This window comes from Zingiber officinale, chromosome 5A (genome assembly GCF_018446385.1).
Source record: "Zingiber officinale cultivar Zhangliang chromosome 5A, Zo_v1.1, whole genome shotgun sequence".
NCBI lineage: Eukaryota > Viridiplantae > Streptophyta > Magnoliopsida > Zingiberales > Zingiberaceae > Zingiber > Zingiber officinale.
This window is the reverse complement of record NC_055994.1, coordinates 95,063,111-95,081,277: the sequence shown is the minus strand read 5'-3', so window position 1 is coordinate 95,081,277 and position 18,167 is coordinate 95,063,111. Positions and strand designations below refer to the sequence as shown.

The 18,167-nt window shown below is 35.3% G+C and overlaps 1 protein-coding gene across 1 annotated transcript; it reads left to right on the top strand.

Moving 5' to 3' along the window:
• The first annotated feature begins 363 nt into the window (after positions 1–363).
• Positions 364–17,125, top strand: LOC121981076 (villin-2-like). Its single transcript, XM_042533418.1, has 23 exons — positions 364–507; positions 2,235–2,301; positions 2,431–2,530; positions 4,271–4,336; positions 4,411–4,647; positions 4,724–4,901; positions 4,986–5,118; positions 7,509–7,668; positions 7,744–7,906; positions 7,985–8,085; positions 8,177–8,335; positions 9,109–9,177; positions 9,248–9,316; positions 9,443–9,580; positions 10,392–10,520; positions 11,907–12,054; positions 12,181–12,191; positions 12,285–12,425; positions 12,507–12,632; positions 13,628–13,693; positions 14,922–15,402; positions 16,282–16,511; positions 16,605–17,125. Exons 2-23 carry the CDS (start codon positions 2,246–2,248, stop codon positions 16,716–16,718), a joined length of 3,075 nt encoding a protein of 1,024 aa, XP_042389352.1. The 5' UTR covers positions 364–507; positions 2,235–2,245; the 3' UTR covers positions 16,719–17,125.
• The last annotated feature ends 1,042 nt before the right edge of the window (positions 17,126–18,167 follow it).

The window sequence follows — 18,167 nt, the reverse complement described above, 5'->3', positions numbered from 1 at the left end:
TGGTTTCCGAACGCAGCGGGTCCGTGATGAGTCCCCTTCTCCCACCGGTGAACCGTTCCGGTTCACCGCAGGGTCCACCTCGGCTTGGTCGGCGATTTGATTCCCCTGGCTGGCGTGGTCATGGCAGCAAAAGTTCACCCGCCGCCAGCTCGGAAAGTTGTTGACTCGCGCTTTTCTTTTAATAGACCGCCACTCTCCTATGCTCTGACACCCCAGCTCACGAACCCTCAGGATACCCACCCCGCCGATCGCACACATGCCGACCGGGACCCGCACATGACCTGAGTGCGGGACAGGGTCCCGCGAGGACTGCGACGAGGGAAGCGGAGTTCACAATCACACTGCCTTAACTGGCTGGAGCCCTCGATTGCCTCCCATTATATCGCTCGCATCGCACAGGAAAAGGCGATCACAATTCACAGCAACTTTTTAATCTTCTTTTCCTGCTCGATCTGTCGTCTGCGTCTCCTCCGTCGTCACCGGATCTTCTCCCTGCTTGTTCATCTGGTGCCTGCTTGATTATTTTTGTTACTCTGTTTTGCCTTCTTAGAAGTATAGTTGTTCTGGAATGTATATAGTTGCAGCAGGGAGAAATTTATCTTGATCATGTTGGATGTGGCTGTGGATTTGAGATCATGTCTGATGGTTCGTTTCCCTGTTTATTCGTCTGCCGAGATTCCTGGATGGATGGCGGTCTTGTTGTTCTAGATATCGGATTTGCAGTTGGTTTCCGTGGATGGTTGTGTCAGTAGGAAAAGAAACGATTTATAACTGAAATTTTGTTGGTTTTCAAGCTTAACACGTTTGTACACTATGTCACTTTTTCTGGGACGTGATCTAGCAACGGTGTAGAACAGATCAAACATCGTTATATGCGTTGGCTTTGTTAACTTGGTTTTCTGGATCATTTTGATGTTATTTTAGTGACTTCTAGATGGTTATCCGTGAGAAAAATGTTTGGTTTACATGTTCTATGCCTTAGTTTGATGATATATATATTTTTTATTTGAAAATTAGCTCAATGGAATGATCTGTGTACTTCGGTTTTAAACTTTCTTTATGCCGATTTGACTTGTGAGATTCTGCCAACTAGTGATTGAAATTGGGTTTCAGGTCTCGATTATATTTTAATATGTTTTTTTGTTGTTGTTGTTATCGTTGTTGATGATGGTTGCTGTTTTTTAACTGCTGAAAATGAAATTTTGATTCACTGAAAGTGAAACCTAGTTTGTCAATCATGTTTATACTCGTTGATGTTGGAAAGCTGAAAAATTAAACAATGGCAAAGTTCTCGATATCTTAGACTTTTTAGTGTGCCAGCAAGGCAGGCGAATTCAGCTGCAATGACAAGTTCCAATATGGTTAGGGAAGAAGTGCTGAGTTTGTAAATGGGGAGGCAATAACAAGGTTGAGGGAATCCTGCTATGAACTATCTCAAGAAGAATATAGATTCCAAAAAGGGAAGATGAATAAATGTTTGAATACAATGGCATACTTTCTTGACTAGGAATTTTGTGATGATGATAGGGCCCTACTCTTTAAAATCCTGAAAAACATTGTAAATATGTGGCAAGGCCAGGGTTAAAGAAGTCACACATGATACCAAGTAGAGCCAGAGATAAGGCAGGTAAGTTCAAAACTATTCCAGGGTAGGAGCTAAGCTATTCTCACTTAACTTAATGCACGGATGCCATGTAGAGAGATTGTTTGAGCATGCCTTGAGCTCAAAACTGACATTTCTAGCTCCTATCTGGTGAGATCATTTTAGTTTGTACCTCAAGCTCAAATATACTAGTAATATAAACCAGGTCCAGAAGTTTTACTAAAATTTGGATGGAGGATAGAATTTATTGTATTTGCTTCCTCACAAGCTGTGACATTGGGTGGAGGTTGTGATGGAAATAAAAATAGACAATTTAAAAAATATACTGGTCAAATAATAAACAGATTAATGGTATAAGATTAAGTTTTATTCTACTTATGCTTGATTTTTAGGATACAATTTATTAATTTCACTCTTTACTGAAACCTTGCCCTATCTGGTGTTGCCCCAGGCCCCTAGATAATCTTGTATGGTATCAAACTTATGATTAGTTAATCATGTATGATTGCCAACCATGCTTTAACTGATGATTCTAATAGTTTTATCTTTAGTTTATTATGTTGTGGTGAAGTTTCATGCCCTTTATTTGACTCATTAATCTGTAATTGCACCTTATCTTGCGAAATAACAGGTTGCTGCACTATGTCTAGTTCCACAAAATCTCTTGATCCTGCATTTCAGGGAGCTGGTCAAAGAGTGTATCCTTTCTTATTATGCAATACAGTGCACCAGCACAAATTTTTTTTAGTAGTTTTACCTGATTTTCTTAGTTTTTCTTCCTATATTTCCTTTTTTTCTTGGCTTATCAAATACTTGACATAACATAGTGGGATGGAGGTTTGGCGTATTGAGAATTTTCAGCCTGTACCTCTTCCGAAGTCTGATTATGGTAAATTTTACTCAGGAGATTCATACATAATCTTACAGGTACTCTTTCTATACCTTTTTCATTTTTGTTTGTTGCATGAGTGGCATTTACGTTAGTGAGAGTAATCTTACAATTGTGACCCAAATATTGGATGATGCAACCATAATCAAATTCTTCATAATGTTCCTGTTGATTTCACACTACAATTTCCAGAAATACAAGATGTTTTGAGCATGAACTGACTTGAAAATTCTGGCTGAGTGACTTTTGATGGACATAGAAAATCAGGTTGATTCGTTCAAAAAAAAAGAAAGCACAAACTGTCAATAAAGCTAAAATCAGTGTCACAAATGGAGTTTGATGAAAAGACTGCACCACAAATAGTACTTTTAATAAAAAAGTGTCTTTCCTCAAGAACTTTTACCCATGTCCAAGGGGAAGTTAGTTTAATGTGTCTAACCAAAACTCTAATCTAAGAGAAAAATAGGCTTCATTGTGGTCAATTGACAGTTCAGTGTGGACAATAAGCTCTTTAGTTTTACATGAATTCCTAATATCTAGTCTCATGTTAGGTTTCCATTATGTTGTGTCCTTCCTAGCATTTGAGTCTGAGAACTCCAGTGCACTAGTGAATCTATCCCTACCTCAAATATCAGGATTATTTGATTTATGATCTATGGCATTACTTTAATGTAAAGGACTCTAAAGAATGGACAATTATTTGAAAATTTTCATTTTGTGGACTTGTCTATGTATGTAACTTAATGAAGTTGGGTAAAAGTCTTTGTATCTATCACATGGTAAAACATATGAATTTGTCTTGCTCATAAATGACCCTTATATTATAGTTTCACGTAGATAATTGTGGTCTTACTAATAGTTTATAGGTTTTATAGATGAGTGAACTACTAATAACTTGGGATAAGTGTTTTGAGCTAGTGATTGAGTTGGGCTTGATGAAATTAACAAGACAACTCTCTCTAAGTTGGCCATTATAGTTGGTATTAGAGCAAACCAAATATATGATGAGATGTTTGGAATGTACACTAGCATTGTCAATTAATGATGATCGTATTCTAGACTATAAATTAGACTTTGGGTCTTAGGAACATCAAAACTTAAGAGGATTAAATATATCATGCAAACTCCTAGTGTAGGCAATCTGTCAGCTCATGTGTCTGCAACAGTTTAATCCTCAATACTGATCCTGTGAAACAGTAAAATGAGATCATAAGTCACTTAGGGAGGTTTGACATAATGGCGAGACTTTATGTATTATTATTTAGCTTTTACTTTTCATGATTTTCTGTATTATGAAGGGGAGCGTTGGCGCAACGGTAAAGTTGTTGCCATATGACCAAAAGGTCACGGGTTGAATCCTGGAAACAGCCTCTTGCAAAAAGCAGGATAAGGTTGCATACAATAGATCCTTCCTCGGGACCCCGCATGGCGGGAGCTTCGTGCATCAGGCTGCCCTTTTATGATTTTCTGTATTATGAATGCTCGATTACTCTCCTGCAGTTTCTTTAACAATCCTGACATTTGGACTTCAGAAATGTGATTACGGAACATTAGTCTTTTTCTTTAATATGTTAATAGAAATAATGAGAAAAAGGTGTTATGCAGTCCTTGGAGGACTAGAGAACATATCTTTAGTTTATACAATTATGGCCTTTAACCTTGTTCACTGACATCTGAATGCTTTATGAAGTCACTATGTTCTTATCTTGGTGGATGCCTTATTGTATTGGTAATGTTTTCTTTTTGTACTTTCAACAAGTTTTATGTTTTATGTGTAGACAACTTCTAGAGGTGGCGCATATGCATACGACATTCACTTTTGGATCGGAAAAGATTCTAGTCAAGTATGCTTCTTTGACTTGCTGGTTTTGAAATTATGTTATTTGCTTATGAGATTGAGTTTATGCATTATTCTTAGGATGAAGCAGGGACTGCTGCAATCAAGAGTGTTGAGCTTGATGCAGTACTCGGAGGTCGTGCTGTTCAGCACAGAGAACTTCAAGGCAATGAATCTGACCAGTTTTTGTCATATTTCAAACCATGCATTATTCCTCTCAAAGGAGGTTTTGCTTCTGGATTCAAAAAACCAGAAGAGGAGAAGTTTGAGACACGACTGTATATATGCAGAGGAAAGCGCATTGTTAGAATGAAACAGGTGACACTGTTATTCCACTCATTTTCATGACTTTTAATGTTCAGATTGGTAAGGCTCATTTCCCTGAAATTGTTAGGTTCCTTTTGCTCGCACATCTTTGAATCATGATGATGTATTTATACTGGACACGGAGAAGAAGATATATCAATTTAATGGTGCTAATTCTAATATCCAAGAAAGAGCAAAAGCACTGGAAGTAGTTCAACATTTGAAAGACCAGTATCATGATGGGAAATGTGATGTTGCAATAATTGGTGAGACTAAAGATTTGAATATCCACACTCAGTCATTTCAGTATGGTGTTTTTCTTAATGTACTCTATGCATGAACCAAGGCAGAAGACGGAAAACTCCAAGCAGATATAGATTCTGGTGAATTCTGGGTGCTTTTTGGTGGTTTTGCACCAATTGCCAAGAAGGTTTTGACTGAAGATGACCTTGCTCTGGAAATTGTTCCTGCAAAACTCTATAGGTGAATTAACTTACTCATGGTTGAATCATTGAAAAATGGAACTTCATTTTTTATTTTATTTGATTACAATTTTTCTCAGAATCAGAAAATAATTCCTTTTCTTGTTTGATAAGTTGTTCCTATCAGTTTCATCCCTCTTCGATTTGTTAGCTTAATTTTCTATAATACTAAATTTCTGACCAAGAGTGCAAGTACCTATTCTATATAATAAATTGGTAGTATGAATAAAACGTGGACATAACAAGAATATGTAAATGCACTTTATCATTTAACCGTGTAACTTTGTACTTTTGTCTTTAATATATTTTATATAAGATAGAAGGATAAGCTGATTCCATCCTCACAAAACTTGTAGCATGGTGATGTAATTCTCTCCTGTGATGAATGAAAGAGGCCAACTTGAAGATTTATTAAGAACAAACAAATATGTAAAGATAGTATATGAGAGAAGATGTAGCTTGGAGATATCATTAGAAAACAATAAGGTTATGTGCTTGCTAAATGAGGAAACTAACCCCACAAATTCTTCTCCATAGAATTCAGTTTTTTACAGTGTTCAGATTGGCATGATCTCATGAAGAAGTAAAATCAAGTAGTGCAGGAAGAAGCCTTGATCTGATCACCCTGGTAGAACCATCACACATTATTAAAATGTGGTCTGATGAATCCTCGTATCAAATATGACATCAGTCTCCACAGAGATGATACCAGGGTGACATCAGTCTCCACAGAGAGGTCCTAGAATGACCAGGCATATCACAAAAGCGGGATTTGTGATACCAGGGTGACATCAGTCTCAAATATTATTAGAATACCTGTATATGTAGGTGAAAAGAATTTTGTTTTGTAGGGCATTTAGAAGTCAAGCGGGATTTGTCATATGCCTGGTCATTCTAGTACCTCTTTCCTCCCAGATCCTATAATATGATGAAACGGAATGATTTCCACCTGAGATTTCTGGTCGTATAAATGTCCCTTTGTAAGTGTCGAAGTGAGCAAAGTGAAATGCTTGTTCTAAAAAAGCATAAATTTCAGATCCTAGGAAAGTAATATAGATGTCCTGGTTTGGAAGAACAGTAGACCCGGCAAATAAATCACATACCTTATCATATGCTATCATCATTGGTATGCATTGATCACAATATCCTTGAAAGTGTGATCACACCATCAATCAACCCAAATCGCACCATCAATCAACCCCAAAAGTTTGAGACTGTGTGCCCAAGTCTACTCATTCAAGGCATTGTTAATATTAAATATTAACAATGTCTTTTAACATTATGGATCATGGCCATCTAGAATCAAGGTTAGCCATATGTTTCTATTTTGTTGATTTAGGTATATTTCAGGCTTGGCTGATGTGGAGGAATGAGCTATAATTACTATGGCTTACCAAATATTAAAGAGCACATAATTTTCAAGATTCATTCTTAGGAATTGGCACTATGCATAAATCTAAAAAAACAATCCACTTTTCCACATATTCCAACAATTCCATTTTGAAACTATTTTAGGATTTCTTGTCTTATAAAGCTTGAAGGGGAGCTTCGACACAACGGTAAAGTTAATGCCGTGCAACCTTGTGATCATGGGTTCGAGTTGTGAAAATAACCTCTTGCAATGTGGGGTATACCCAATATGGTATGATCTTTCTCTAAGACCTAACATTGGTGGGAGCTTTGTGCATTGGGCTATTCTTTTTTTGTGTTATAAAATTTCAACCCAACATAGATGAGCTTTTCTATACTGTCACAGGATTGTAACAGGACCAGAAAAATTATTTTGGGAATCTCTAATTTTCTTAAGCACAAATTGTCTCTAGAAATTCTATGGTAGGTTCAAAGTAGTTCAGACTTATACTTTTATGCTAGGATATTGTACATTGTTGGTTCAAGATGCAAGTGCTGCAACAAGTTGTGCACTGGTGTTTTATTTTAGTTAATAAGGACATGCTCTACAATAGTTGCATGTGAAAAATAAATATTTATCATGTTCATGAAGAAATGCTTTACAGGTCAGTGACTACAATATTGTTTTTTTTAGAATTTAACATGTAAAAAATTGCTTTGATATAGTACAGTTGTCATTCAACATATGTGGCAAAGTTGTAAACTGGTGTTCTTTTTAGCTGATAAAGGCCTAGGTTGTATGGTTGCTTTAGAAAAGTAAATATTTTATTAGTTTAGAAAAGCTTATATGCAACTGACAACTGTTCTTTTTGATTTGTACTCTGCCTAAGTATGTATATAAGTTGCTTAGGTAGCCTTCTTTATATTTCTACTTCCATGATGTTGATCTTGCATGAAGCAGTTTTCAGTCCAAAATTCTAGTAAGAAAAGGATAATTTTGCAAACAATAATGCCGTAACAATGATTACTTTTCCTTGGTAGTATAAATGTTGGTCAGTTGAAGCTGGAAGATAACAATCCTTCCAGAGCAATTTTAGAGAATAATAAATGCTATGTACTGGATTGTGGAGCTGAGATATTCATTTGGGTTGGTCGGGTAACTCAAGTTGATGAGAGAAAAGCTATAAGCAAAGCTGCTGAGGTAAAAGTTGACTTTTTCTTTTCTTTAATTATGTGTTTTATGTTTGATAATTTTACTTCATGAATATGCTTTTAGGATTTGATCATTAATCAAAATAGATCAAAGGCAACACAGATAACTCAAGTTATTCAAGGTTATGAGACACAGTCATTTAAATCCCACTTTGAATCATGGCCAGTGGGTTCAGTATCTGGAGCAGGAATCCCTGGTGGTGATGAAGCCCGAGGAAAAGTGGCTGGTAGTTAACTCTATTTCTGATCTTTGGTATTTATCTGGTCCAGATTTGTGATCATTTTTCCTTCTATTGTATTGGTAGCTTTGCTAAAGCAACAAGGTGTTGATGTGAAGGGCGCATCCAAAGCACCAGTTCTAAGTGAGGAGATTCCCCCATTAATTGAAGGATCAGAAAAACTTGAGGTGCACAACATTACTTTGACCTCCTAGTAAGGTGCACCAGAAATTCAACCTAATTGTCATTGTGCTTCAAATTTGTGAAACATGACTCTAGGTTTGGCTTATTAATGGTGGCACAAAAAAACCAATTCCAAATGAAGAGATCGGTAGATTTTACAGTGGGGATTGTTACATTGTACTCTGTACTTATCGTGCCAGTGAGAAAAAAGATGAATACTACTTGTGCTGTTGGATAGGAAAGGACAGTGTTCAGGTAAGCTGATGAAGTACCAAAATGGATTTCTGACTTATAAGTTTTGAATTATGAAATCTGAATTGCCCATTTCTTTGTTTCTGAGTAGATTCACAATTTTCATTAACTCAACCAATATTAGTTTAGTGCAATTGATTAGGAGTGGTTATTTTTGACCATCCTCAAGTGCATACAAGATCTGTTAGTTTTTTTTTCTGCCAATTGACTTACGTGTCTTAATCTTTTGGTGGTTATCTTCATAATAATCCCCATTATTTATACATCATATGGCCAGTAATTTATTTATGTTTTTGAGTTTTCTTAGATGATACAATGATAAAAATGAGCCGAAATGATATGAAAGTATTAAAAGACAACTAGTTAGTTTTATATTTAGACAAGGTGAATCTATTAAAGTTGAAGTTATGAGTGGTAGAGGGATATATATGAAAACTCTACTTTACATGGTTTAAGGGATTTGGCATTCTGAACAATTAAAGTTGAAGGCGTGAGTTCCTAATATTTATTTGATTTAATTATCAAAACTTGTAGGCTTTTCTGATCCAGTTTCAGCATTCAATGAATGATCTTCTTTGTCACTTTACCATGTGCGCATCACAAATTCCAGGGATTATGTTATTTATTTATTTATTGGGTCAAACTTCTCTTTCTTTGTTCTTTGTGTCTGATTCTAGTGTTTATAACTCCATACACTTAACACAGTTTGTTTACTTACATTTATTTATTGAAACCTTAAATTGTAGAGTGATATGTTTGATATGTTTTGGTGCTAGGATGATCGAGCAACAGCTACTCGGTTGTCTAACTCAATCTGCAACTCATTGAAAGGACGACCTGTTCAGGTACCTGGTTAGCTTGATTGTATATTTGCATGTGACAAAAAAAAGCTTGATCAGTTGTTTTCTCCTGCAGGGCTATGTCTTTCAAGGCAAAGAACCACCTCAGTTTATTGCACTTTTTCAGCCTATGGTTGTCCTAAAGGTGTTGCTTGATTGACTGATTTGCTTCCCATTTGACAGCAAAAGTGAACCAGCTGTTTTTATATAGTCAAGAAGATTCTTGATTGTCTTTGATATAGTGCTTGACCACATCTGTTATCTTCTTTAGGGTGGAATCGGCTCTAGCTACAAAAAGCATTTAGCAGAGAAGAACATCAATGATGAAACTTACACTTCGGATAGCATTGCACTTATTCAAGTATCTGGTACATCAGTCCATAATAATAAAACCACTCAAGTTGATGCGGTATGCTTATGTGGCTTTTCTTCAATTAACTTTCTTCTCAAGCTCTTATCTCAAACTCTTGTTTTCCACTTTTCAAACATAATGAAACCTTACTCTGTCTAAAATTCCAGATTTAAAACATGCAAATGTTGAGAGTTAAAAATAAAGTATTCATTTGGTTTTTGGAAAACTGCATAGGAGCATTGCATGATTCAGAATTTCAAGCACAAATTATTGATGCACTATCTTTTATTTCAATTCCATTCAAAGTCTCAAATGGATACTTAAGATTCTTTCACATGACATAGTGTGCCTCTTTAAGGTTGCCAAGGATTTGAGCCATTGAAATAAGTTTTTTGTCTTATAGCTCCTTTAGTCATTCTTCCTTAATCCTGTTATCCCTGCAGCCTCTTGCATTTAGGCCATCCTTTTTTTTTCTTGATTCTAGACTTACTCTGAGGATAACAGAAGTTGTTGAATTGTTTTTTTGAGTTGTAAGGAAATTTTTGTCAATTTTTTTATCCTAATGTAAGATATCAGTGCAATAAATGAACAAAATATCTGGATCACATTAAAAAGAAAGTTGAACGAAGTGTGGATTTTCTATGGGTCTGAATTCAGTGACCACCTTAGCAGATATGGATATCATAGTGCAACAAGCTGGCATCTTAATCATCATTAAGTTGTATTACCATTGTCGATTGGTATAAGAATATTGCTTCTATACTTATTTTCACAATCAAAATAGCCTACTAACTTTTCCATTAGCTTTTATGAATGGCTTTTAGCAAACTGACACTAACATAGTTTTTCTTTGCTTCTTTGCATTAAGGTTGCAACATCCTTAACCTCCAGCGATTGTTTCCTTTTACAATCTGGGACTTCTCTATTTGCTTGGCATGGAATCTCAAGTACTTTGGAACAACAGCAGTGGGCTGCAAGAGTTGCTGAGTTTATAAAGGTAACTTTCCGAATGAGATTCATTAAACTATGTATGTGTACGCACTAATGTAATGGTTCTCTTTTAATCAATCAAATACTGTTTTATCTATCTCAATCAGATAAAATATCTAAAAGGAAAGTTAGGTCCAACATGGCTCCATTATTTAGGAGCACCGACTCCATTATTTTAGGACCACTTAATGAAGCTGACAGTTAATTGGTTGATCACAATAACCAGTATGTTAGGCATTTACATTCCATCCAAAAAATTTAGAGTAAACAAACCCAAGGATTCAAATATTCGCATTGTGCTGGTTAGGCAGTTTTGGCACTTGATCATACTTAGTCCTAAAAGTATGGCATTAAGAAACATGTAAGAAATAGATAGAAACGGGCACTTGTACCATGGTTAATACCAAGGTTTATCGACCCATGCTTGAGTTTCAGTCTCTGGTAGGAATGATTTCCTTTTTCAGTCGGGTTGTTAAGGACAAGGAGGGAAAAGAAGAACAAGAGGGGGAAGAAGTGGAGGAGGAACCTACCTGGTCAGTTGAAGGAGTTTGCAGCTCGAGAGGAGGTGGTGTCATGTTGAGGAAGGATCTGGCTGTCTTGGGCAGACAGTCATGGAAGGAGCAGGTGGAGGGTTGCAAAACAGTGGAAGATGCTAAGGCCTCTTTGGACGAAGGTGGAAGATGCTTGCAGCTAGGGTGAAAGGTTTTTGTCCTTGCAAAAAACACTCAAGTTCATGGAAGATGCTAACCACGAAGGCAGGATTGCGGAAGGACTCGACTACTTGAATACTGTGGGGTATGTGTGTGGAACAAAATATTTACCCATTCCGACTGGCATGCTCAAGATTTGAAACCATGGTTATTCTTTGATGACTGGTACTAGCTCATGGTCAGCTCTAACATCTATTATATTCTTCTCTTGCCCTTCTCTCATGCGTGTCACAACTTTTGGCTCACACTCGTAGTTTGAGGTCTAGTTTATATCATGGCTTTCAATGGAAGTTCTTGATCATAGATTTATTTTTTGGTGATAGAGAACACTTTAAGAAGAATATATTAACTGGTTGACAAAGAATATGAGGTAATCATTGAAGCTTCTGTTTTAACCAATAAAGCTGCCCAGCATATTGCTGTATTATACTAGCCCTACTTCCTAGTATATAAAGATTTAAAATTTACATCCTTCTCTACACTAGCGGAAAATCATTATACTGAATCTTACTTGATCAATATGTTACTTGTGGGTACATATTTCAATAATGTGACATTGACAATTGAATTAAAGATTGCACAGTATTCTGATTGGTTTGTCTCAGTTTTCATGTTACTGCATCTCTCAATTAATTATATCTGCTTATAATGGAACATATAATTATCAATTTCTTACCCAACAGCCAGGTGTTACACTGAAGCATGCCAAGGAGGGAACAGAGAGTTCTTCTTTCTGGTTTGCTCTTGGTGGAAAGCAAAGCTATACTAACAAAAAAGTTGTTCAAGATATCATTAAAGATCCCCACTTGTACACAATTTCATTAAATAAAGGTTGGTTTTTTTTCCCAATCAAAGATTGCTTTCATTACTTGTATGACTTTTTATATAACCATATAAATGACAATATTCAACTTCATCACTGCTCGACATCTTCATGTTGTGGACCTGACACTCCAGGAAAATTTGAGGTATGCAATTTATGATGCCTTGATAGCATTTGACATCTGAAGCACTTTAAGGGTAATTTGTTCATATTCATTAATGGACTCTCTCTATTGTAGTTCCCTGAAGTTTTCAATTTTTCACAAGATGATTTATTGACTGAGGACATGTTGATACTTGATTCACATGTTGAGATTTTTGTTTGGGTTGGTCAACATGTGGATTCCAAGGAGAAACAAAAGGCATTTATTGTAGGACAGGTATAAGTGCTAATTTCCTACTCTTGGATGCTTGTTTTTTTTCCTTTTGGCGCTTTTATTCCCTAAACATCCATTTTTCAGAAATACATTGAGCATGCAGTGCCACTTGAGGGTCTATCTCCAGATATTCCTATGTATATAGTCACTGAAGGTAATGAACCATGCTTCTTCACAGCATACTTCACTTGGAACAACACAAAGGCAATGGTGAGCTCTGTTGATTTTGATTATTTCTTTACCTACTCATCTGAAATATTGATTCTGAAACACAACTGTATTTTATATAGGTGAGACATTTGATGCCCTTAACTAGTACAATTTACCAATGAATTAAAATGCTAGCTCAAGCTTGTTGTTTTGGAGGCTATTTATTTTATGCAAGAAGCTTATATTAAATTAAGATATGAATATTACTAGAGATATAGTCTTCATAAATTTCAATGTAGGGATTAATTATATCCACGTGATTGACCATAAATAATTGGGACTTGGGTTGATGAATTGAAAATGGCTTTGTTTGTCTCTCTTATTTTACTTCTTTTTTGTAATTAAATGAATTAAATGTAGCATTTGTGAACTAACTGCATGTAAACTTCACTTACAGTTTGACGGTTGTGTTAGTCCCTGGCAGCTTTCCAAAAAACCTCGTAAACATGGCCCATAACCATTTTTTAGGTGAAATTGTTACTAATAGTGAACCTTTTGAGACCAAGGATATGAATAGATTCATCTAGCAGAATAAAAAATACTCTAAACTTAGAGGTCTCTGAACATCAAGGCCAGTTTGGAACTGATTTTTTTTTTTTAATTTTTAATTTTCGTTCACAAAAAACAAAAGTAATATAAAGAACATGTTTGGCATGATTGTAACCGTCAAAATAGATTTTAATTTTGTTTTTAAAAAAATCTTAAAATTCTCTACTTTTTAAAATCGCAGTATTTATAATGAGTTCTCTGGTTTTATAAAGTATCAAAGGCAAAGTAATGATTATTATGAATCTAGATGAAAATTATATTTAATTTTGTAAGTTACCCTTTTTCATGGTTTCTATGATCTCATGCTTTGTTCATTTTGTTACTTTACTTTCAGTTTACTTTCATGTATAATTAATTCACCTTTCAATTTGGTTTGCAAATTTTGATTGTTTGTTCTATTAGATATCAGTAATTTGAATGCTCAAAATTGCTTTTTTGTAAAACAGGCTCAAGGAAATTCATTCCAGAAAAGATTATCACTACTTTTTGGTACAGTTATGCATACTCCAGAGGTAAATGTCTTCTTGTCATGCCTTTTACTTCTAGAAAGATATAAAAATCCAAGGTCATCTTTAGTTGTATGCTTCATCTCTAGAGAATTATATATCTGCTAACAATTTACTGTTATGGGCAACTATCCTGTAAAGAATTGACTCAGACAATCCCATTTGATAATCATGATTCTTGTCCTGAGTTGAAATAGTGGAAGTCAGCTGTGCATATGTTTGGCTTCTTTATAAAAAGTCTGTAAAACATTAAATTCATTCCCATTAGCAGTTACCTTTGAAGTCTGCAAGTGATGCCTTGACAGATTAAAATGCTGATAACAATATCTTTAACATTCTGGTCATGTATCTATAGATTGAACTCTTTCCTAACAGTTTATACATTTAGGAATTATGATAAACCATTATTTGATCAAATCTAAAAATAACTGCCAGTGACAATCTGAAGGCTGGATTAAATAGGTGGAGGGTTGCTTTAAGTTCTGACAGACTGTGTCAAACAATGCTAAAAATCTTATGAGCATGAATGCCTATCATATTTGGTATAAAGTCTTTGCCTTCACCACTACTTGGTATGAAAAATTCTAAGTAGCTAGAGACCATTAGAAGGCTATAAATTAAGGGAAATAACAAAATGGTAACATAATTTTGAGTTTTGGTACATTTTATTATTTCAGAATTGTTGATACTCATTTTTTTTTAAAAAAACTTTCATTGCCCTTTAGGGTGACAATAATAAGTCGGATAATTTTTTTCTATTATCAGAGACATCGAATTAGTGACACTCCATATACATCATATATGCTACAAGAAGAAAAGTAATCTTAGTTTTACAGGAAATAGATAATGAGATATTCTGGATAATAGTGTGCAATTTGCAAAGGTAAATGGAAATTTTTTGAATAATTGCATTGGCAAGATCTGTTGGTTTAAGGTAAGTACGCAAAAGCTCTATCAGCCAAAATTTTAATCAGTAAATTTGTAAGCTATATGAGGTTCAAAGTTTGATTTAAAATCTGAAGAATCTCTTATTCTCATTTCTTAATACGGGAAGCATAACTTCAATCTATGTTTCAAACGATCATTTTGAAATAAACTCTACATATAGATATATAGGGAGAATCTCTTTCTCCCTATATATATTGAAACAAGTAGATACCAATATATACCACTAAACAGCATCCTGAGTAGGTCCAGTTACAAGAACAACTTAACTACTGTGATCTGTCTGCAGTCTAACAAGCCTGACAATGTGAGGAATAGTGGACCCACTCAAAGAGCATCAGCTTTAGCAGCCCTCTCTTCGGCATTCAATCCATCTTCAAGCGGTTCATCACAATCCAGCAAGGCAAACAATGTTAATCACAGTGGTGGACCCACTCAAAGAGCTTCAGCATTAGCGGCCCTCAACTCTGCATTCAATTCATCTTCGAGTGCTTTGCCGCAGTCGAATAACAAAGCCTACACTGTGAACCACAGTGGTCCGACACAAAGAGCTTCTGCTTTAGCAGCATTATCGTCTGCATTCAATCCAGCTTCAAGCAAAAAAACTACTGCTCCAAAGCCACCAGAACCAAAACAAGGGTCACAGAGAGCAGCTGCATTTGCTGCCCTATCTTCTGTTTTGACTGCTGAAACGAAGAAGGGTGAGTCTGAAATTTCCACAGCAAGAAGCAGCAGAAGCTCTTCTCCTGCTCCAGAAGCAACTGGCACTGGTATAATTGTCTTGAATCTGAACCTTTAATATTTTTGTTTTCTATTACTGGCCATCTATAATTTTCTTGTCTCATTGAACGATGAATGGTCAAATATTTGATTAATTGAATTCTACCACATTTGTCCTGACCATGGATTATGTAAGACTTAGATATATGTCTGTTGAGAATTAATTTTGGAGAATGGAGTATGGATGGACATTTTTGTTTAGTTTCGGTAACACATTGGGTCCAATAGGCACTGCTATGCCCAAGTGCCAACTGGGGTTGTAAATTTCTCACTGGTGGTAACCACTGATGCATTTAAGGTTGTAGGTTGTAGCAGACTACAAGACTTGTAGATGAGGGATTTCTTTTCAGAAAGAGTTTGTTTATTTTTCTTGTGTGTGTTGGGGAGTGATAGAGGTGGGATCTTGTATTTTTCTTTGTAATTGGTGTTGACAGATGAATCTATGAAAGATTTAGGTCTCTTGTATAAGGTGTAGATATTGACTTATTCAAATTATCATTGTATACATAGATCTGCATTCTCTTCATGGACATGGACTTACAATAAATCAAATAGCTTGTCTTTGCATTCATGATGGACAATATTTTGCATCATGGAGGGACTGAATTTGGATCTACAAGGTGGCAGACTAACTGCTGTTAGAGAAGTCGCCAATCCCCATCTACTGGTATCAATGGCACTTGTCATCCTAACAATTTGAAAATACAATGCACGGATTTGTACTCATGACCGTTACTAGTTTATTTGTACCTACCCTGGTTTAATCATACCACGGTGAATGTAACAAGATCCAAGTTATTTACAAAAATTTATTAGCGGATCCTTTCTTAATGTTTGCTTTGACTGAAATTCTCATGCTGTTTTTGCAGTTCCTTTAAGAACTCAAAGTCTGGAGTTGAGGGTGGAAGATCTTGTAGAACTTTCTGGAGGAAAGGAAGACAATGAAGACAACCACGTATTAGCGAGCCAAGTGGTGGACTCAGAGGAACCACAAGACCCAGATACAGCAGAGCACAAGGGTGAAAGTACATATAGTTATGAGCGGCTGAAATCAAACTCAAGCAGTCCTGTTCGAGGAATCGATTACAAACGAAGAGAGGTTCGTCATCAGGACTTCTTTCAAAATAATCATAGAAATATCCGCTTTCTTCTTTTCAAGCTTTTAAAGTCTTTCGGTGCTCTTCTTCAATAGGTTTACTTATCTGATGCTGAGTTCCAGAATGTGTTCGGTATGACCAGAGAACTCTTCAATCAGCAGCCCAAGTGGAAGCAGGACGTCCAGAAAAGAAAGAAGGATCTCTTCTAAGTATGTGAAATCGTGAAGTGGACCACTCGCCCATTTGCATTTTCATTGCTTCTTTGGATTGGTTATTTGATCCTTGATTTTTTTATTCGAATTCTGCGATCGGCCCTCTTGGTATTTCTTTATTTATGCCGAGTGTTTGCTAGCATGAGTTTGAAACTACTAAGGATTATTCTTTTAGAGGAAACGATAAATCGAAGAAGTGTGTTTTAATGTGTTTGGCCATTCCAGTGTGTCCATATGTATATATTTTTAGGGTTTGTTGCATATGGACTGTTGCTTCAATGGAAGTGGTATACATCAAGCTTCTACTCGTAAATTTGATGAATGTAATAATGTTTGGTTACTGTTAAGAGGCACTTTGTTTATGATTCTCTGTACTTCACAGATTAAATGATAAAGTTTATTCATGTGTTGTTGAATATTATAAAATCTTATTCTAGTTTTGGTAGATCTGTCTATGTACCTCAAGCTGAGTCAGGCAAAGGAGTCCGTAGTACTTGTTTACATTCACTTGATCAATTAATTAATTGTGCATTTAAAATTGTAAATAAATATTTATTGATATTTGGTATTTAAACATGTTTAAATATTTATTCTTTACATGTCGTCAGACAATGTTGTCTTAAAAATAAATGGTAAGCACTTGGACGGGTAATGTTGTTTTAAAAATTGGAAGTCTCGTTTTAATTTCACCTTGACTTTAACACTAAACTTACTCGAAATATATGTCAATATTCTAAGAGATAATTGACAATAGATGAGATCAATGCCGAGAAGAACACGTCTATTATGTGCTTTAATAATTGAGAGAGTATATCAAGAATATGAACGTAATAATATTTACATTGTCATGTCGAGCTCCATCAGTTTGAGTCGTATATTTATTGTCAAGCTGATTGATCATCATGTTGAGCTTCATCAGTTTGAGTCGTTGATTTATTGTCAAGGTGATTGATAGACTTCAATCAGTTTGAGTCGTATATTTATTGTCAAGCTGATTGATCATCATGTTGAGCTCCATCAGTTTGAGTCGTTGATTTATTGTCAAGGCGATTGATAGACTTAGCTGTTAGATTAACACCAATAATTGACTTTTTTTAATAATATATTTTAGAGATTAATTTCTGAATAGGTATAAGTTTCGATTTAGATTTATTTAATAGGCGAATAAAAAAAATCATTTGTAAGAGGAAAAATTAGCAAAAATATCAAAAATTTTAATGGTATTATACCGTATCGGAAAATTTTCGGTACAGTATCAATATGTAATTTAATAATTCAGTATTCCGTATATCAATATTGAGTGTAAAAGATATAAAATTTATACCATATCAAAAATTGATATATCAAAATTTCAATATGATATTAATATAATTATTTTGTATATCAAAGTTTTTGATATGACATATGGTATAAAATTTCAATACCGATATACCTTACCGAATCCAT